The 21,125-nt window shown below is 48.8% G+C and overlaps 1 protein-coding gene across 1 annotated transcript in view; it reads left to right on the forward strand.

Moving 5' to 3' along the window:
* The window catches only part of SH3KBP1 (SH3 domain containing kinase binding protein 1), a 337,600-nt gene extending 319,092 nt beyond the window's left edge, over positions 1-18,508 (forward strand). Inside the window, exons 15-19 of the mRNA XM_044911630.1 lie at positions 4,720-4,829; positions 8,305-8,433; positions 13,037-13,311; positions 16,387-16,450; positions 17,449-18,508. Coding sequence (XP_044767565.1) covers positions 4,720-4,829; positions 8,305-8,433; positions 13,037-13,311; positions 16,387-16,450; positions 17,449-17,490 — 620 coding nt within the window. The 3' untranslated portion in view covers positions 17,491-18,508. The remainder of the gene's footprint in view (positions 1-4,719; positions 4,830-8,304; positions 8,434-13,036; positions 13,312-16,386; positions 16,451-17,448) is intronic.
* The last annotated feature ends 2,617 nt before the right edge of the window (positions 18,509-21,125 follow it).

Raw genomic sequence — 21,125 nt, forward strand, 5'->3', positions numbered from 1 at the left:
TTTGCAGCAAGTGACCTCATACTTGGTGTGGCTCTTTCTTTCTGGAAGTTTAATGTTGTTGTTATTTCCAAAAAGTGCTTTTTACAAGCTTAAACCTGGAAAGTTCCACGTAGCTGGATGTGCATGAAGAGGTTAAAAGAGTGGCTCCCCCTGCAGGACTCTGGCTGTCCTCTTACTCTTTTTTTTTTTTTTTTTTGACAGTGAGAGGGAACACAAGCCAGGGGAGTGGGAGAGGGAGAAGCAGGCCTCCCGCTGAGCAGGGAGCCCGATGCGGGGCTCGATCCCAGGACCCCGGAATCATGACCTGAGCCGAAGGCAGACGCTTAATGACTGAGCCACCCAGGCGTGCCGGTCCTCTTACTCTTGAGTGACAAGGGCGGACGAGGCAGTCTTCTGGGCCATCTGTCATTCTGTTGAGATGCCGGCGAGGGGTGGCCAGCCTTCAACGTGTCCAGGTGTTTTTAGTGTAGACCTCAGCCAGTGAAACGAAAGGGGCCAGCCAAGTGTCCTCTGCACCCACGGCACAGAATGCTGCCTCCCGCCCCGCAGCGGCCGCCTCGTGCCCCATCAGTAGGCACCTCTGGAAGGGTCCCTCCTGGAATCAGAGTTCCTTCTTGGGATGGGTTATTCACGTGTTGGCCAGTTCATTTGTTCACCTGTTCCTTCATCCACAGAATAGTAAGCAGGTTTTTGCCAGGAACGTGCTAGACTTTGAGAGCACAAAGATGGGCTCCTGTCCTCTTGGGGCTCACGGTCAAAGTGCGGAAGACACACGCCGCGCCTCTGAGTCATTCTGAAAGTGTAACTTACTACAGACGACCTCACGTGTTGTCACACCCTCAGCTCCCCTGTGGACTCCATGATTTTAGTGGGCCCTGGGGGCTGGGTGGGGAGCAAAGATGGAGTCCTCCCTGGAACCCTGCAGAAGTTTCCTGGGTGTGACCTTGTCTGTCCCTACACGCCAGTGGGCATGCTGAGTCCGTGGTGGGGGTGGGGACTGAGGCTGTCCCATCCACTCCCCTTGCTCCCCACACCCTTCTTCCACCCCAGTCTGCATGCTGGGTCACCTCACGGCTGCCTTCTCATTCCCGCTGCCGCGTTTCTGACTCGTCCCCAATCCCCAGAGCCTTCGGTCGCCACTTTGATCAGCTGCCCCGCACCTCTGCTGCCCCACACACCAGGTCAGCACTGCCCGGCCTGGCCTGGGAGGAGCTCTGTGCTGCTGAGCCTTGCTCCTGACAGCTCGCCTGGGCAGGCCGTCCCCTCAGTGGGCCCCGGAATACCCTGCCACGCCCCCGGTGGTGGTGCTCTCTCCTCTCTGCTCAGTCCAGTCCTTGCTTTTCCCTTCCTCCCCCCAGCCTCTGCTGGAACAGTGCCCCTCTACGTGGCGGCGTGCCAAGGTCACCGGGGGAGACTGAAAACCTACCTCGCCCAGGCTGCACCCCAAAGAGAGTCAGCCAATCCCCAGAGAGGGATCCAGGCCTGAGTCACTTTTTCTTCATTGTCCAGGTGATTTCACTGTGCAGCCACGGTGGAGAAGCAGAGTCAATTAGCCTCTAACTGTCCTTTAATTGCTTCACCCTGCTCAGCTTTTGCCTCCAGAGCTTGTTTCAGTTTCTAGGACAGAGTCACTTTACAGGCAGGCCCTCTCAGCCCCTGGTAGCGCCCAGCCAAGGCCCTCAGCAGCAGCTCGATTGTCGGAACCTTTAGCGGCCTTCTCCTTCACCTCCTCCCCTGGCTGCCTGCTCAGCATCCCTCCCTCTCCCCCCGCCCCTGGCTCCCCTGGCCTCCTTGTGCCTCCTGTTCTCCACAGCCAGGCCCCCACCCTCCAGCAGACCTCCCTGTCCTGGACCTTCTTCCCTTCTCCCCACTGGGGAGCCACGTGGAGAACCTGCTAAACTTGTATGTAGCATGCACGCAAGAATACCTGTGCAGCACTTTTCTATTAACAAAAATCAAAGAGAGGGAAAGATTTGGAAACGATCCAACAACAGGGGATTGATTCAATAAATCACGAATTGCAATGCAACAGAAGATTATGCCACTGTCAAAATATTTATGAAGAATTTATAGAGTCATGGCATATGATGTTAGGTGAAATAAGCAGAATGCAATACTCCATATAGTGTGAACCTAGACTATCTACTTTTAGAAAAAGAGCCTGGAGGGTAATATACTGAAACACTAATAATGGTTGTCTCAGTGTGGTAAGGTTATATTTGACTTTCTTTTGTTAAAATTTTATGTTTTTCCTAAAACAATTGTACATTGAGCATGTACTACCTTTGTAATCAGAGAAAAAGTGATTCAAAAAATTAATTGGGGAGATATTAATATCAGATGATGACTTGGGGCATCAACTGAAGTGTATAAAGGGGAATGTTTATTTCGGACAGTATGGAGTTGGTAGAGGCAAGTCCTGGGGTGTGATCTTATTTTAGGAAAATAAGATTCTCTTAAGGGGAAGGTCCCCAAGAAGGTCAGGCCAGTGAGTTGGCTCTCAAGAGGCCCACCTAACTGTGGTGGGTCTTGGCCTGTGCCCAAGGTGTGCCGAGCCGGCTGGAAAGTTGGGGCCATTTGGGAATCTCGCACTGGCCCTGGGTGCTGATTGGCTCCCCCGTGGCCTCAGAGCACCACTGATACTTTTCTTTGTTCTGTCTCTGCAGATAATTAACCTTTGGTTATACTTCCCTTGCCCTGATAAGATGACTTCATTGAATAATTACTCATTTACCAGGTGCTAGAATAAAGTCACTTAATATAATCCCGGGTATAATGTAATGGTTTGTCCTGACCAGTGATTTGTGCTTGGTTTTGCATCTTCCACTAAAGGAAGTAGACTGCAGACAACACCTGCCTATTCATTAATAGAAGAAAGCTGACCATCACACAGCCAGACCACTTATTATAACCATCAATAAAAGACCTCTCCCCAAAATAAGGAGGAAAAAAAAAAACCACACATAGTTTTTAGCTTTTCTGTCTTGAGCCAGCATATTTGCAGTTATAGCACTTACGGTGCTTTCAGCTGCAAATAAAGGATATCTGATTAAAATTGACTGCATTAACAGAGGGTTATTAATTTTACATAGCAACACGTCCGGGCACTGGATGATTCCAGGGTTGGTGGGTGGCTCATCGGGGTTGTCAGTCATCCAAGGTCTTTCTAGTCTTCTCTTCTGCCATCCTCAAGATCTCCTCGTGGCCATAAGATGACTGCCACAGGGGGCGCCTGGGTGGCTCAGTTGGCAGTGTACTCTCTGCCACGCGTGCTGGCATAGCCGACTCTTGGTTTTGGCTTAGGTCATGATCTCAGGGTCCTGGGATCGAGCCCCGCGTCAGGCTCCATGCTCAGCGGGGAGTCTACTTCTCCCTCTCCCTCTGCCACTCCCCCCCCCCCACTCATGCTCTTGCTCTCTCTCTCTCTCTCAAATCAAACAATCGATCGGTCGATCTTAAAAAACAAAAAAAGATGGCTGCCACAGCTCCAGGCATCTTATCCATGCACAACAGCCTCCCAAGCAAGAAAGAAGAAAGGGCAGCCACACAAATGGCCTTCTCCTCATTTCCTCTCAACAGAGAGGAAATCTCTGTCCCAGAGACTGTCAGTAGACTTCTCTTTTTTCCTCAGTGATTGAAATTGGGCTACGTGGCCAATTCTAGACCAATCACAGGCAAAGAGGAGCAGGATGGCTAAAATTGGCTTAAACTGAACATGGTTCCTGAAACAAAACTAGGGCTCCATTAATAGGAGAATGGGAAATAGTGTGGGAAGGCAGTGCCTGGCATGGCCTATGAAACATGAGCTACTTGTCAGCAAGAGTTGGCCTTGCCCCAGTCACAAGCAATAATGGGTCTCAATGTCAACCCCTTTCTGCCGGCCATTGCTTTGTGCATCCCATGCACATATCTACACTGATTTGTAAACCCCTGGAACTAGATAGAACGAGGTGACCCCTTGACCTAATCATCTGTTGAAGAGGATGGAAAAGTAAAGGCAAAGGTCTTCGTCCTGGACACGTACAAGGTGCCGTTGTGATCTGGCTGAATGATTCTACATTCACGTGAGACCTCCGTCACACAGACGGAAGCTCCCTGAGGGCAGGGTACTTTCTGCCACGCGCGCTGGCATAGCCTGGGTATCTGGCCCCGTGTGTAGCGCAGAGTAGCTGCTCAATCATAACGGAGTGAATGAATGAGCAGATCGATGACTGAAGATCATGTCTCCATTGAGTGGTGCCTCTCGAAGCAGAATGGTGCCGGGCTCCGGGAGTTATCTGGAGAAGTAGAAGCTTGCTCTCCACCTCTAGGGAGTTTGTTGTCTACCATTAGGGTGATGGCCAGGCTATGGTAGTACAACCAGAGGAGGAGGCTGCCCTCTCTTCTCTTTCCGAATCAATGATCAGCATTCCCTTGTCCATGGGTATTGTACCTTGTGATAACTGCTTTTCGTGTTGGCATGAGAAGAATGTTTTATCTAGCAAAATGAACTTGCATTTGTGGAGGAACGAGGATTCCTCCTTTACCCCTCTTTCTGTAGCTTTTAAAGGCCTACCACATTCATTGGATGACCAGAGGATGGAAATCGCCTTCATCAATGATGACATGTAATCCAGATGTAAAGAATGAGTATTAAGGAAAAGGTGCTCGTGGCCCGTTATAAGAACCTTTCCTCACTCCTATTATTGCTCTTAAAACTCTGTTTTACTTTTGTTTTAGACCTAGAAGGTTTTGACTCCGTGGTATCATCTACTGAGAAACTCAGTCACCCAACCACAAGCAGACCAAAAGCCACGGGGAGGCGGCCTCCGTCCCAGTCCCTCACCTCCGTAAGTGTCGCCTCGCTCCTTCTACTGCAGGAAAGCAGGTCAGCTTAGAGACTCCAGCCAAGGACTCTCCTGCAAGCGGCTGATATGAGGACGAGCCAGGAGAGGGAGGTCGTGAGATACACTGCTGACCAAGAGTGATTTGAGAGTCTTCTGGAATCAAGCAGTATTTCTTTCTCTTTGTTCTTTGCACATCTGCCAGTGAGGCGGGCACTGCTTAGTCCCACTTTCCTTCTTTCTCCTTCCAGACTGATCCTTATTTGAACCTGAAATGAAGTTGGTAAGAAAAAAGATGTCACGTTTGATGGTGGGAGAGGAGAGTGAGGCTCGTTTGGTCTATAAACAAAACTTTGCTAAACAATTATCTGCCACTCTCCAGGTGCTTGACAATGGCCAAGCTTTTTTCTCACGAAGCCCCATTATTGGCACCCCTCCACGGAACCCCACACACACCTTTAGGAGATTGTTTGTAAACATACGGGGCACCTGGTCATGTAGGAGAGACCAGTCAGAATGCTCCAGATAACCTACAGAAGAAGTTTTTTGTTTGGGTCATTTTGAATAACTTCTTTCCTCACTGGAAACCTGTAACCCATTTGTTGTATCAAATTTCAACAGTGAAATGCATAAAGAAGAAAGTAAGTTACCTGTAATCCTGCTTTCCAGAGCTGAGAACCGTTAACCACTTGCTGTATGTGTGTAGCTTTTACTTAAAATTCTATTTGTATGTATAACATTATTTATTCCAAATGGGGTACATAGTACATGCTTTCCATCCCCCTTATATTGTGTACCTTTCTCCCCAATCATTGCCCATTCTTCCATGATGTTACATTTAATGGCTGTCTAGTGTTCCAGCCTGTGAATATATGAGAGTTTATCTAGTCAGTGCACTATTATTGGACATTTATGTTACTTCCACTTCTTCATTATAAACACTGAAGTGAATGTCATTGAAGAAAAAATCTTGATGCATCCACAAGTGATGTCTGTCTCTCTCTATATCTCTATCTCTATATATCACATTGTCTTGTCCTTGCTGGGAATGCAGGTCTAAGGCCTTATGACCTTCATTCACCCAGATACACCAAGGAATTAACCTTTTGCAGGTTTTCCAGAACACTTTCTACTTTCGCCTCATCACTGATCCCACCGCAGAGGTCCTCATTTAGAAGAAAAGGAATGCCACTTCCTTTGAACCTCTTCTCTCATATCTGCTGAGTTTGGGGGTGTGGTTTGAATCATGCTATTTTTCCTCTTTGTGTGAAACAACCCTAACTATGTGTTGATGCCCTTTTGGAAGAAAGACTTGACAAAGTGGCTTACTTATATAGAGTCCCGTATCACTACCATCTTTCATCTCCCCATATCCTCCCCAACATGCCTCACACACAACCTATTTAATTGCCTCTTAGTATCTCTAAGTGTTTCATCCTATCTCCCACATCTTCTCTATAAATCCTTCTTCCATTTTGTTTTTCCTCCAAATTCTTCCAAACTTTGCAAGGTTTAGAGGGCCTTGAGGCATCCAGAATTAAATACAGAGAACGTCAATTTACCGTCCCCCACCCCACCCTTGGTTCATACATCCCATGCCTGGGGGTTCGTGTATATCTGGGGACTGGGTAAAGGCACATCATCTTCACTCGCTTTTAGCCTACAACTTTGTTCATTCACTTGTTCAGCTAATATTTGTAGGCATTTATGACATGTGGACTCAGTTCTGAGCCATGTACCAAGGCTGCGACTGGGAGTGAGACATACGTGGTCCCTGCCCTTAGGAAGCTTATGATGCCGTGACTCAAAGTTTGGCACTTTATGTGGAACGATTGCATTTGTAGCCTTAAAATAACAGGACGCATTTGGGCTTTAAAGAAGTGTAATTACTCCCTTCCCTTTGTTCCCATCCATCCCCACGTGGATGCACACTTTGAATCCGTATTGGCTCTTCCTCCACTTAGCACCCGTAGGTTTTTCATAGCAAAATGGGATCGTGGATTTGGACACATTCCTACGAGGCCATTGGAAGGAATGATGGGGGAAATGCACCGGTCAGGATTACCCAGCCTGGAGCCTCTCACCCTAGTCTGAGCTTATTTATGTTCATTGAATTCAAAGAGCAAGCTTTGATTGGCAGCTCATGAACTGTAGGTTACACAGGAGGAAGCTGGCTTTTTTAATAAAATCTCAAAGTGAAGGGACACAGGCGCTGCAAGGTGGTTAAGCGGTTAAGCTTAGATTAATAAGAAAGCTTAGCTGGGGTGTTATTCTAGGTAATTGGATTTTCAGATAAAACAAAGATTAACAAATAAGACCTTTTAATTTTAAAACTTTGCTTACAAATCCCTAGATATATTTGTTTTCTGCCTTAGAAAATCGAGTAAACGGAAGAAAATAAACATGGTGTGATGTAGGCGTGACTTTTCTATAATGACACCAATGCTGATTCTAGATAGGACGATTTTCCCACCGCCGGGGTAGACGGCATAGAGATGCGGCTAAATACAAGCTCACCCAAAGAGATCTCTGGAAGATTCTTCGTTTAAAAAAGATCCCTTGTCCCAGGAACTCTTATTTTCATTTGCTTTATCCTAAAATGGTGAAATTCTAGCACAGTAATCCTTTATGTCCAAGTGAACTCCAGTGAGTTGGTTCACATGCATCCAGCTTTTTGCTCTTCACAGTGAGGCAGAAAAGATAGGAGAATTATCCCCATATTTTTACCAAAAGATGCTGCCATTCTGTAAATATACCTTAGCAAAAATCGAGTCCACAACAGACGTTGATTGTCCCTGGCAATGAGGGTGGAGATTTAGCAGTAGGTTCCCCAGTTAGAGGTGAGCTGGCCCTCCGGCAGGCAGGGCTGTGCCCTGGGGTGCAGAAATGCTGCTCACTGGCCCGCAGGCCTGTGACCTTGTGCCCCCTGGGACGGTTGCCTCTCAGACAGCTTCTTGCAGGCACTTCACTGTGCCTCAGATTTCCTGGTCCTGGAAAAGGATCCAGAGGAAATGGAGGAGAGGCAGGTCGGAGGCAGCCTCCTCTCGCCCTGTGTGTCCCTCCCCCCTAGACTGTCAGCCTTGTGAGAACAGGGACCGTGTCCGGCATGTCACCTAAGTTCAGCACCGAGCTCAGTGCTTAGTACACAGTAGCAAATGTTTACAGAAAGAAGGGAGGCTCCGAAGGATGGAGGGAGCAGGAAAGGCTGGGTGACACAGGCCCGCGCAGGTGAAATGACCGACAGGCATTGGTGCCAAGATCCCGTGGAAAGATCCCTGCTGTAGGAAGTCTTGCTTCTTAGTCCCAATTCTGCGACTATCTCTAGCGGACAGATAATAGCATCCTCTCTGCCTTCGAGGTTATAATGAGGAGACAAAATAGAGGTGTTGAGTGCTTTGAAAAGCATACAGCATATGTTGACAAAAGCTCTGTCAGCTAAGGTGTAATTCTGACAAAAGCATTTTCTTTTGGCTTTATCCAGTCTTCCCTTTCAAGCCCTGATATCTTTGACTCCCCAAGTCCCGAAGAAGATAAAGAGGAACACGTTTCGCTTGCACACAGAGGAGTGGAAGCATCAAAGAAAACTTCAAAGACTGTTACCATATCCCAAGTGAGTGACCAGCCAAGGGAAGGGTGTCCAGACAGCACGGACCCCTGCCTTTTCGTGTATGCTCTGACAATGAGTTATAAACCAAACGAGGATCAACAGATGGCTTAGTCCATTCGGGCTGCTATGACAGAGAGTCGTAGATTGGGTGGCTTAGAGACAACAGAGATTTATTTCTCACGTTTGTGGAGGCTGGAAGTCTGAGATGAGAGTGCCAGCATGGTGAGGTTCCGGTGAGGGCTCTCTCTTTTTTTTTTTAAAAAAAAGATTTTATTTATTTATTTGAGACAGACAGAATGAGAGACAGAGAGCATGAGAGGGAGGAGGGTCAGAGGGAGAAGCAGACTCCCTGCCGAGCAGGGAGCCCGATGCGGGACTCGATCCCGGGACTCCAGGATCATGACCTGAGCCGAAGGCAGTCGCTTAACCAACTGAGCCACCCAGGCGCCCCCGGTGAGGGCTCTCTTCAGGGTCGCAGACCACCAACCTCTCGTTGTGTCCTCACGTGGTAGAAAGAGGGAGAGGGAACTCTTTGAGGTCTCTTTTCTAAGGGCACTAATTCCGTTCATGAGGGCTGCACCCTTATGACCCAATCACCTCCCAAAGGTCCCACCTCCTAATCCCATCACAAGGTGTGGGGGGGAGGTTAGGATTTCCACGTATGAACTGGGAGGCGGGGGGGACACAAACACTTAGTCCACTGCAACAGACAATGCAAGTTTTTGTCACTCTTCAGTAACAGTTATTACTTTAGTCATCAAAATCCCAGAGGCATGTTACGAAGTCCCCAAAACTGGACAGAATCTCTGAGACACAAGTTTAGTGGTTGATTTTCCATGTTTTCTCTTGTGGTTTGATCTCTTCTTCATACCAGCTGCCACACATAAACATACACCCTCACACGCCACCACCACAACCAAGGCAGCTTGAAGAGCCTAGAGGTGTGGAGAAAGAATGCACCACGTACATTGAATGCTGTGTACTCTGCTCACACATCTTGACCTTTGTGTTCAAAACTGATGATGTCACTGATTATGTTTGGCAGCACACAACTTTGAATGACTAACGGGGGTCCCTCAAAGAGAAGCTGATTTGGATTCATTTATTACGATCAATTTAGACTCTAAAAACATTTTCGTTTCATTGCGTGCCTAGGGAATGGTATAGCTATTTTAAGTTACTGGCTCATGAGAAACAAAGCAGACAGTGGGTAGCAACTGTGTGTGGCTTTTGAAGGATACCCTATACTTACTAGTCCCGTTCATCCTCTGAATGTATTTTCTGGTGTTAAGAGAACCCAGTCAGTTGGAATTATTTTCTATACACATTAGCAACTGCTTTCTGTCTAACAGCAGAAAATTGCAGTCCTTTTTTTAAGGCACTTGAACCAGGGATTAACACAAAGAAATCACAGGGTATGTAGGATTTTCCTTTTCACACATGTAAGAATTTACACATACATCTAGATTTTCTTAAAAACCCGGTCTGGTAAACAAAACTCTGATCCTATAAAACACATCAATGGTAGTTATTCACACAATTGAAGCATTTTTCCTTTATGAAAGGGTTCCATTTGCAGAAATTGGATTTAGCCCCGCTCTTGCTGATGACCGTACATATGCTATAGTTGCGCTCGCCCTGCCGTGGGGTGTCTCTGTAGCGACATCTACTGGTGGGCAGTGGCTCTTCAGGTTTCAGGTTCTCAAAGTTCTGTCCCGTTAGCCCATTGCCCTTCCTGGGAGTTGTCATGTTGTTTATTGCTTCTATAAATTCCACCTGAACTAATGTGGTCAGGGTGTATAGTGGCCGATACTCTGTGAGGGCTTGCAGAAGTCCCTGTCAGCTGCAGTGGGCTGGGAGAGAGGGTTATGTAGGAAATGCTGAAAGGGGCATTGATGGAAGAGTTGCCTGGAAGTCAGTCTGTGAGGACGTTGGTAGGTTGGAAGAGGCACGGGAGGATGCAGAGTGGGAAGTGGGGAAAAGTATGAACCCCGGGATAGGAAAGACGCAAAGAAAGTAATGACAGGAGAGTGTGAATCGTCGCACTCAGGCAGCCACCGTCGCGGTACAGGGCTCCGGCAGGGGAGGGGATTGAAGCCCAGGCCTGCCAGCTATTCGCTGCGAGGCTTGGGGAACTTCTCGACCGTGTTTCTAAGCCTCAGTTTGCTGCTCTGTCAAAAGGGTATGCCAGCCGAGCCCCGTTTCGGTCATCTAGCCGACGTCGGGCACGTGACCGGCGCTCCATAAATGTCAGTCCCTCTTCCCTCTTACTACAACTCCTACAGCAATAAGCACGGGATGGCGGGTCGCTGTCCCTGGCAGCAGAAAGCACTTTTCCTCAATGGTAACTTGGCAGAGAAGAGGCGGGCAGAGAGGCTGGGAATGATGGCCCATCTGCTTCTGGCTCACTCTGCCCAGTCCCTCCCTCTAGCACAGCCGGAATCCACACTCTCCCTCCTCACCATGCCAGCCAGCCCCTTCTTGGCTCTTGCCCTGGGCACCTGCTGCTGGACGAGTCCCAGCTGCGTTGCCCAGCTTCGCCACCAGCCTCAACTTCCCCATCGCTCAGCCCCTCGCCTCCCAGCGTCCTGTCTGCTGCTTGCCCTCTTCCTCACCTGCCCTAGGTCTCAGGATCTCACCTTCCCTTGCTGCCGCCTCCTCCCCTGGGTGGCCCCATGCCCCTCTTCCCTCCCGCCCCGTGACTGTCCCACTTCCTGTGCCCTCTCAGCCTCCTCCTGGGGCAGGACACTGCTCCATCAGGCCTCCCCCACCTGTCTCCTCTGTCTCCAGCTTGGCCCTGCATTGGTCTTTCCCTTAGGATATCATCCAGCTCAGCATCTCCCCCATCTTTTTTTTTTTTAATTTTTATTTATTTGAGAGAGAGAATGAGATAGAGAGAGAGATCATGAGGGTCCGAGGGAGAAGCAGACTCCCCGCCGAGCAGGGAGCCCGACGCGGGACTCGATCCCGGGACTCCAGGATCATGACCTGAGCCGAAGGCAGTCGCTTAACCAACTGAGCCACCCAGGCGCCCCTCTCCCCCATCTTTGAAGCAAGCAGAACCCTTGGATGATTCTGTCTCCTCCTGAGGCTTCTCCGTGAACGCTTTCTCTTTCTCCCAACTTCCATTTTTAGCCAGGTTTCCCGAAAGAGAGTTCTAAACTTGCAGGCCACGCCCCTCTCCTCCTATTCAGGTGCTGACCTGCTGTGATCAGACCTCAGTCTCCCTTGTTGCACCAAATGCCCCCCAAGCCCTGTTTTCCTCCCAGCGCCCTTGACCCACTTATCTGACCCTTTTTTTCCTTCTGGAAACCCCTCAGGGGACTTCTATAACCCATGCCCCTCTTCTGGCCTTGCTTCATCTCCTCACTCAGCGCTCTGTCCCAGTCCCCAGTGTCTCTCCCTTCTCTTCCCACCTCTTCAATTCAGCGAGTCCCCAGGTCCCATCACTGGGACTCTTCTCCCCTGATTCTGTGTTCTTCTCCCCCATGGCGCCGCTTCCTCAGGTGCTTTCTCTGGCCCAGCTCACTTGTTCATTCCTTGGCTCTGCCCCCTGGACATGTCTCCTTGGCTATACCTCGGGCTCCTGAAACTCAGTGTGTCAAAAGTGAAATTGTTTTCTGGGCCTTCGGGCCGTTCCTCCCGCCATGAAAGGTATAAGCTCCATGCCTGCTTCTTCCATCCCCGCCCGTGGCCCTGCAGCCCGTCCAGAACCACATCCTCCTGTGGGGGGTCTGCTCCCTGAGGCCAGGCACTGCATCTCTCGCTCAGCTGAGCCTGCCTTCGCCGCATCTCTCAGAGCTGTCTTTGCTCTATTCCCTTGGCCACCGTCTGTCAAGCACCCACCATTCCTAGCTTTCGTTGTAGGAGAACCTCCCAGCAATTCCCTTGGCCTCCAGGCCTGCCCACCTTTAGGCCCTTCTGCAGCCAGAGTCATCGTTAGCTTCATGCAGGATGTTTTTACCCCTTTCCACAAGCCTGCTTCACCTCCCCAGCCTGCACCCCTCCGCCCGTGCCGTCCTAGCTGCTGAGTGACCACTTGCCATGAATGTGCCTCATGCCTTTGCCGAGCCCATTCCCTCCCTCCTAGAACCTTTCTCTCTAATCACCCTTCCTCTTCTGGCTGCCTCCTAGTCCTCCTCCTCCAGGATGGGACGGTCAGCAGCTCCCTGACGCCTTCCCTCTGGGCTGGTTGGTCCCTGTTGTGTACTTCCGTGGCTCTCTGTGCTGACCTCCCTGTGTGCAGACTCCCCCGCCCCCGCCCCCCATCTGCAGTGTGTCGGCTGGTCTGTCTGCACCTTACTGTGTTCTGAGCTCTTGGGAGCTAGGAAAATGTTTTGCTCACTTCAGAGTTTGCAGAGCCTAGCAAGCACGTGGGCCTCTGGACTTGTATGTCAAACCAGTTAGGAACTACCTGTCCAGATGGGCGGTCGAATTTAAAACACGTAGGGGGAGGCTCTTGAAAGGGGATGTCTGTGCCAAGTAGGCCCTCAGGGGCTTGTGGGTGAAGGGGTGAGTGACGAGTGTGTTTCAGGAGGCGGGTACGGGGATATAGATGGGAACACGGACCCCTGGCCTGAATCCTCTCTGCCTTCCCTCATCACAGGTGTCCGACAACAAAGCATCCCTGCCGCCCAAGCCAGGGACCATGGCTGCAGGTGGTGGTGGTGGTGGGCCAGCCCCTCTGTCCTCAGCAACATCCTCCCCGCTGTCATCCTCTTTGGGAACAGCCGGACACAGAGCCAACTCCCCGTCTCTATTTGGCTCAGAAGGAAAACCAAAGATGGAGTCCGCGGCCAGCAGCCAGGCGGCCGTGGAGGAACTAAGGACGCAGGTCCGCGAGCTGAGGAGCATCATCGAGACCATGAAGGACCAGCAGAAGTGAGTGTCTGGGGCCCCTTCTTCGTCCACCTCCCAAGTTGCTCTCTGCTGGGCCAGGGCCTCATTCTGCAAGCCTGGGTCTCCTGCCTGCCCGAGTGGGTGGCCCACTTCCCCAGGGTGTTGGCAGCAGGGGTGAGGTGGGTTTGAACCTGAGAGGCTTCATTTCACTCAGCTCCTTGTGTAACCAGATCTGCTGCATACGGGGAGGGCACAGGCTGGTCACGGGGCGTACGGTAGAGTCACTTACCAGGACTAATGCACTCAGCAGGCTGCTAAAAAGAAAGATCTTTAAATCCCCATAAAATACAGTATGTGCATCTACCACTTCCTCATAAGCCCGACAGCCAGCTTTTCCTCTAGCACCAGAAAAATCGCAATTTCTTCAGTTAGCTGTCTGATGAAGTAATTGGCTTGCATTTAGGGGCTGAAATGGATGACAGAGATATAGGGAATCTTCAAACCCAAGACTTTACACTCAGCAAGATGTTCTCTCCATGAGACTCGGGGCTCTCTCCATGCATGCCTACACACGCTCTCCACATCCCCGGTCCTCAAGGAGCACTTAGATGAGGAGAAAGACCTGTAAGCAAAAATAAAGAGCACACATAAATATTACCCAGGATACTGTATGCGGTGACAAAAACAGTAAAATGGTTAGAAGTCAGGAAGTTCTTATCTGAGTAAACTGAGGCTCAGAGTTTAGGGAACAGTTAGCTCTTTCTTGGAGGAATTGGGCAGGGGAGGGATCTATAGAGGTGTTTCCTGAGTAGGATTTTGGAAAACGATCTAGGATCACCAAGAGCAGAGCCGTGCAGCAGACGGAACAGTACGGGTAGGGTCCCGGGCACATGGAGCAGCCCTGGCGCCTGGCCTCCTGGGTGGGGAGGTCCCAGGGCAGTGGTGGGCGATGGGCACCTGCCGCCCTGCACGGGGCTAGAGGGCCCTGGTATGCCTTGTGGCCAGATACTTTGGGGAGTATTGGGTTAAACATAGTTGATTTCTTATCTAAAGGACAGCTCAGAGAGCCTTCGCTGTACATCGGGAAGATGGAGAGGATAATGTACGCTATTTTTCTGAAACATACCTTTTTTCTAGAGCACCCTAGGACAAGGGTTATAAGGAACTCAATTTGAGCACTGTGGCTCTGTTCAGGTTCTGCTCCACTCCAGCTGGGAGGTGCCGTATGAAATTGGGGTCCCCTGGCCTAACCCCCCACCTGGAAGGTGCCCATCAAATAAGTATGCAGAATCAGCAGGATGGAGCTAGAGAGGCACTCTCAGGGCCAGCCAGGCTGCCTTTCACTCCTGAAAGTCCCCAGCTCTTCTCTGGTTCTGCGGGTTACAGGTTTGGGGAACCACAGGCCCCATCCATATCCAGGTGGCATGTGTCTCCTGCCTAGACAGTGATCCCATGGTCCCAGGACATCCCGGAGCGCTGGTTCTCGGCCTTCTGAAGAGGACCATCATTGGGTCAGACCAGCCCGGATCCAGGGCTTCAGCCCTTCGGATCCTCTGAGAGGGACCGGGAACATCAGAAATGGTCCGTGCTTGCCTCAGAATGAAGACACACCAGGCTTTGGGGCCTCTCCACCCCGAGCTCCTGCCCACTGTGAAGCCCGGGCATAGTTGCCCACAACTGTCCCTCCCCAGCCCATGTCTTCTTGAACCGACATGTCAGAGAAGCCCCTGTCCCATGCCTGCCTCTCACAGCCGTCCTGCCCGGGGCCACTGGGTCCCTAAAACCTCCGGCCCTAGGTCCCTAGCTCTAAGTGTCCCTTCCCTCTCAGTCTTCAGGGGAAGTCTCTCCTGACTCCCCTCCTCCCAACACGTGCTGCTCCTCACCTCCATGCTCCTGCCCTGGCTCTTCTCTAGCAATCCCCTCATCTTCCTTCCTCCTCACAGGCTTAGGCCCTTTTTTGCCAGTTCAAGACTTAGTGGCTTTCTTTGCCCTGGGCTTCCCCAACTGACTCCTCCGACCTGCTGCACTCAAGGCTCCGCCTGCCCTAGTCTTTCTGGAATCATGCTATCTGCTTAGGATCTCAGCTACTTCTCTCCCGAGCTCTAAGTAGAGCCTGCTGACATAGAGGTGCGTGGCGTGGGCTTGAGTAAATACAGTAACGAATCACAACCCGTTCGTGTCCGAGAACCCGGTGTGTTGGCAGCCGGGCCGGGACACTGAGCCACGTACAGGGACCATCACGGGGCTCATCTGAAGTGAGCGAATGCAATATAACTGATACCTTAGTTAGTATAGTGTCTCTGCAGTCCTTGTCTTTTGATTTTCCAATCCAGTTTGTAAAAATGTACATGTAAAATGGAGCATCTGCTACCCTAAAATACAACACAGTTCTCTGACTAGAGTGGTGATGGTTGCAGTGTCGTCCTAAGCAGAGAGTCCTGAGTTTGCAAGATGATTAACTTCGTTCCACTTCATTATTTAATGTTGTAAAGGGCATTAGACTGCGTGTCCTAACTCATGTCTACTTTCTCTGTGACCTGATTACCATATAGTTAGTTCAGCCATTTCAACTCCAAGATTTCAGATGTTACTCTTTGTAAGATTTTGTGGGAATCCGTGAAAACATACCAGCAACCTTTTGTTAATTTAAAACTCTGTGAAGGTAGAACATACGTGGGGTGACAAAAACATCTGCAGTGAAAATCATTATGTAAATACATTTAAAGACCAGTGATTCTATAACAAAGGGCCAGCGAGAGGGAAGGCGACAGAATCTGAGCCGGGATACCTGGAGTCTAACCACTGGGCAAGTCAGGCCACCTCTCTGGCCTCACTTTCCCTATCTTCTCCTTTTAGGAGAAGCTTGGACTAATGGATCTCAAAGGTCATTCCAGACCTCCTGTTTGATGGCCACATATTTGGGGGACCCAGAAATAATAGCGAGCCTTTCTGTCTACAGTAAATGCCAAGCAGTAGCAGTGCAAAGAAAGAACATGATGCTGTGTCCGCGTGTTCGTTGTAAACGGCTCAGATGGATTTTGTAGTGGTTAGAGGCTTCTTATCTCTTATTGCAGAAGTCTGAGCTTTTGTTTAATTTCATGGCCATTTGCTTTTCAGACGAGAGATTAAGCAGTTACTGTCCGAGTTGGATGAAGAGAAGAAAATCCGGCTTCGGTTGCAGGTGGGTCCCTCGGGGTCCTGCTGCCTCGAGAGAGGCTCAGTCACGGGTGGGGGCCGTCTCAGGGCTTCATCTTGAAAGTAGATGATTGTTACTTCTCTGCAGATTCAGATGCGCTTCCTGTGGCCATTTTCTTAGAACTGTGTAGGCTCACTTCACATCCTCTCCTGCCATCCAGGAAGTCTTGGGGAAGGGAGGCATGAGTCAATGTGCCCCCAGTTGGGTTTCTCATTTGGAATTTATCTGCAACATCTCCTCTGTGGACAGTTCCCTCCAGTTTCCGAAGGCCACACTATGGTAACTGCCAGAGGGCATGGTGCTGGGGGGACCCCATTGCCAGCTGGCTTCTGTCATTGGAACTCCAAGGACCACAGCTGTCCACACTCGGCACTTGCTTTTCATCTCTTTACTTCTCACCGAGAGCCATGTCAGTCCTGCCAGGGCATCAGAGCCCTGTCCCCCACCATCCCCTGAGCCAACTCAGCCGTTACCAAATGGCAGAGAATATGCAGGAGTTGCAAAAGGCTGAAGGCAGACTTTGAGCTTTCGTCTAGCTGGTGTCCTTGGTGGTGCCTGAGACCCATGCTGCTTAAAGAAAGGATAGGTAACTGCCTCTCATCACTTTGGGGGTGCTGATAGACACCCGCTTGGGCCCGACCAGAGCTGCCTTCCAACACCGCTAGGTGGTCCAGCACATTGGGACAGCCCGCTCTGCCCCCTGGCCGGGACCCTGGAATTTTTGCTGCTTCTGACAAATTTTGGTTACTGGGAGCCTGAGAAGGCACACACCCACCATTTCCTAGCGTCTGCGTGCCCGTTCTTTAGGTTTCTGTCACTTCTGGCCTCGTCTGCTCATCGTTCAGACATCACTTCACCCATTCCACCTTGAAAAGTGTGAAGTTGATTATTTTCTTTCATTCGACCAGGTTGATTATCTTTCAGCTTCTCCCAAACCAGCGAACTCATTATGATTTTGTTCGGCTCTTGTTTTTCCTTTATAGATGGAAGTTAATGACATAAAGAAAACTCTTCAATCAAAATGAATACTTGATAAATGAAATGTCACATTATTCATCCTGAGTCCAAGACTCAAATTTTCCGCCCCAGCCAAAATAACCTTGTGCCAAAAGATTAAAGGTTTGCCTCCGCGTGTCCCTGTTTGAAAGATTAGCACAGAAGTCTTGCTAGCACAACACAAATTCCATCCAAGAGGATACTCTTCCCCATGGTATAATCCTGGGCATGGCACTGGTTGTGACTTAGAGCAGATTGTGCTGAAGGCTTTTTTACTCTGAGATCTCATGCGAAACGAAAACTCAGGCAGTTTAGTCCATAGTGGTACTATTTTGATGATATTTTCCATTAATAAAATGTAATTTCAGATTATTCGTTTACAAGCTTTATAATTTTATGATTTTTTAATCGTGTTTTGTCACAGATTCTCCCAGTGTCTGTATTACAGCTAGTCCAGAGCGAGCGTCCCATTCTTTTGCTTCAGGCAGAAAGCTGCCTCGCTTTGTGTCCCCTCTAGGATTCTATTACATATGCAATTTTAGGTCCGACCCGTCCCTTCTCCTGCCAGCCAACCCCGCCACCGTAAGATAGATTTTAGCTTATATATGATGGTCTATTTACAAAAAAGAGAAAGAGAAAACCTGGTATTTGCAATGATCTGTGCCTTCTTTTTACCACCCTCTTGATTGGAGCTTTTGTGATGCAGCTACCATGATTCAAAAAACAAAACAAAACAAAACAACAACAACAAAAACCACCTGTTTTTTTTAAAGCCACTTCTCAAAGTCCACTAGAGGCCACTGTCTTCAGAGCTTCTCTCACCTAGCCAAAGGTCCCAAGAGGAGACAGCTGTGAAGTTGGGCGTGCTCGGTGGTACCCGCTGTGACGTTTAAGTTCTCCTAGTTGTAGGTTGTTCATGGAACTAGAAATGTCACCCCTGCTTGATTTTTCATCAGCCAAGTTAAACCCCTGCTTCCTGTCCTTTGCACCTTTTGCGTGAACAGAATATGCATTATGAAAGCAAAAATAAATAAACGTAAAATGCAATGAAAACAAGGGGGGGAAGTTGTGTTATTTCCTGCACTGGGTTATCCGTGTGTGCGCTTGTTCAGACTGTATTCACATAATGTCATTTGCCTTGTTCTCTTGTAACCCCTTCCTCAGGTCCAAGAGAATGGGCGGGGGGGGGGGGGGGGGGGGGGGGGGGCGACAGTCTTGTTGAGGTGTAGCCATTGGATCTTTCTTGCATTTATGGAATTGCTTTTTCCGTCCCAAAGAAACTGGTGTTTGCCCATCCGCTCTATCTCTGTAGCAAATGAACAGCTCAGCCTTAGACTATGTAACTGTTTCCTCATCCTTAGCTGAAAATAAGGGGGCATACTGTATTGCAAGATTGTTTGGGGGGGTGGGGGGTGGTCCCTTCAGGGTCCCGGAAGATGTTTTACGTGTTTCTCAAAAGCTGCTTTGTCTATATCCTGAGTTTTAGAGTGAAAGTACTAAATATTAATGGATTTGCACAACCACAAAGAATGAGAATTGATTACACGGGAGGAGTAATGCAAAAAAGAAATCACCACATGGTATTGATTATCCCAAGTATTACAAATAAATGTCTCTTTCTTCCTCTCTCCCTTCCCCACCTTCCTCTTGCCTACGTGCTCATCCTTGTTGCTTGAGCCTGCTACTTCCTCCCGAGTACTGTACTTACAGAGCCCGGACACCCTGGTCTTCCAGGATGGGGGAGCACGATTACGGGAAGGGAGGACGTAAAGAAAGAAACCTCCCATCCTGCATTCCCATGCCTGCACGTATTGCCTTTTCAGCAGCCTTGCTCGCAGTGTGCTTGGGGCCGGGAGCAGCAAGTTTCCAAGGGCAGCATAAAACATTCCTGAACTCCTTGACTCTTCTAAGCATTTCTACGTTAAACTTAAAGCCTTGAGAGATTTCCCACCGCCTAGTATAAGAATGAGGATTGAATTCTTTGACGTTTGGATTTCTCATTTACTCATCGTGAAAATCCCTAACGATACAGTTTTATACGATGTGTATACAGAGTAGGGTTGTTAATAATTCACTCGAGAGGTTGAGCACCCTGGTGGGGCACTAGCAACCTGGAATGTAGAGGGCTGTCATCTTCCCCTTGTAGAAGCCATGGGCTTTCTTTGTATAAGAAGAGGGAGAAGTGGTTCTAGAAGGAGGAGTTGGCATATCTAGCTTCATTACCGCCCCTTGGGCTGACCGGCAGGAGGATTCTACGTTATGGACCTGACGAGCCACTGCCCGAACAGCCACCATCTTTACTCTTTACAAAATGGACCCGTCAAGAATATTGAAAAGCTTGGAAGGATCACTTTTGAAAAAATTCTTTTGCATTCAGCATGGACTCGACCAGGATCTATGGAGATTATTTTTTTGCTTCATTTTCTAAAATTGTATTTAGAAAAGTCTTAAGTATTGTGCTTTGTAAAGAAGATGATTAAAATCAAATTTTGTGAAAATATTTTTGTTCAAAGTTGTCATGGTCCAAGAGGAATGATTTCTTGGAATTCAAGCCATTTTTCTCCATTTTACACAACTTGATTACTCTTATAGAAATGTCTTTGGAAGACATGGAATATAGTACCCCTCACCCCACTTATCTTTCCCAAGTGAACAGAAACAACCCATTAAAATCCGTGGCTGTGAATTCCATTTTTACATCATTCAATTTTACATTCATATTTCGGCAGAAAATTCTAGTTAGTTCTACGTTGTTTTTTAGTGTAAAAATCATTAAATTATCATTATTCGAATAATTGTGTAAAGCCACTTTTATTCATCCATAGCCCTCTAGACAGCATACTCAAGTACATGATTTGTTTTCTCCCAGAAAGACAGCCTGTATCTATCATCACGTGTGTGCCTTTCGTTACTAATGGTGGAGTTTTATTTCCTTTCATAACCAGCTCCTTGATGGGAAAACCACGGGGTGTGTAATTTATTGCTCACAGTTGCCACAGTCTGTATTAAAAATAATCCCCAGGTCCCACAAAGGCTTTTGTATCCTAACCTGAGGTCACCAGGGTCTCTTTTCTGTATTAGATTAGGTTTTAGTTCTCTAGCTATTTTCATACAAATTAATGTCAAGATGTTTTAGCACCAAGAGGGCTTGGTGAAAAGCTTTTCTTTTTGGTTTAATACAAATGAGAAGTGTAACAAAGCCACACGTGCGTGGGTGCTAGGTGTTCAGCATGGCTGCTTGCAGCGTCCAACAGAGGGAAGGCTTGGTGCTTACGACCCAAGCCTGGGGAAGAAGATGCCATTCCCAGAAGTAGGTCTAATGAGGGAACACAATGGCCAAGGCAGAGAAACTCTTTCCTGGTCAGAAATAAATGTTTGTCAGTAGTGTAAGGACAGAGAGGGGGTCATGTCTCTTAAGGTGATAAGCAGGAACTGTCATTCCTAGTTCTGTCCCTAGAGTCACTGAGGCTTGATTCCCAACACGTGGAGCAGAAGGCAGCCCCTGAAGCCAACGAGAATCCGTGATGTAGATGCAGGTCCCAGAGAGGTGGTTTTATTTCCTGTGTTTTTAATCGATCCCAAATTGGAGTGGCTTGGGGGGGGGGGGGCAGCCTTTCCTATAAATGACATTGTGTGGTCATTATGTTTGTGAATTCAGAGTTGA

This window comes from Neomonachus schauinslandi, chromosome X (genome assembly GCF_002201575.2).
Source record: "Neomonachus schauinslandi chromosome X, ASM220157v2, whole genome shotgun sequence".
In the NCBI taxonomy this organism is placed as follows: Eukaryota; Metazoa; Chordata; class Mammalia; order Carnivora; family Phocidae; genus Neomonachus; species Neomonachus schauinslandi.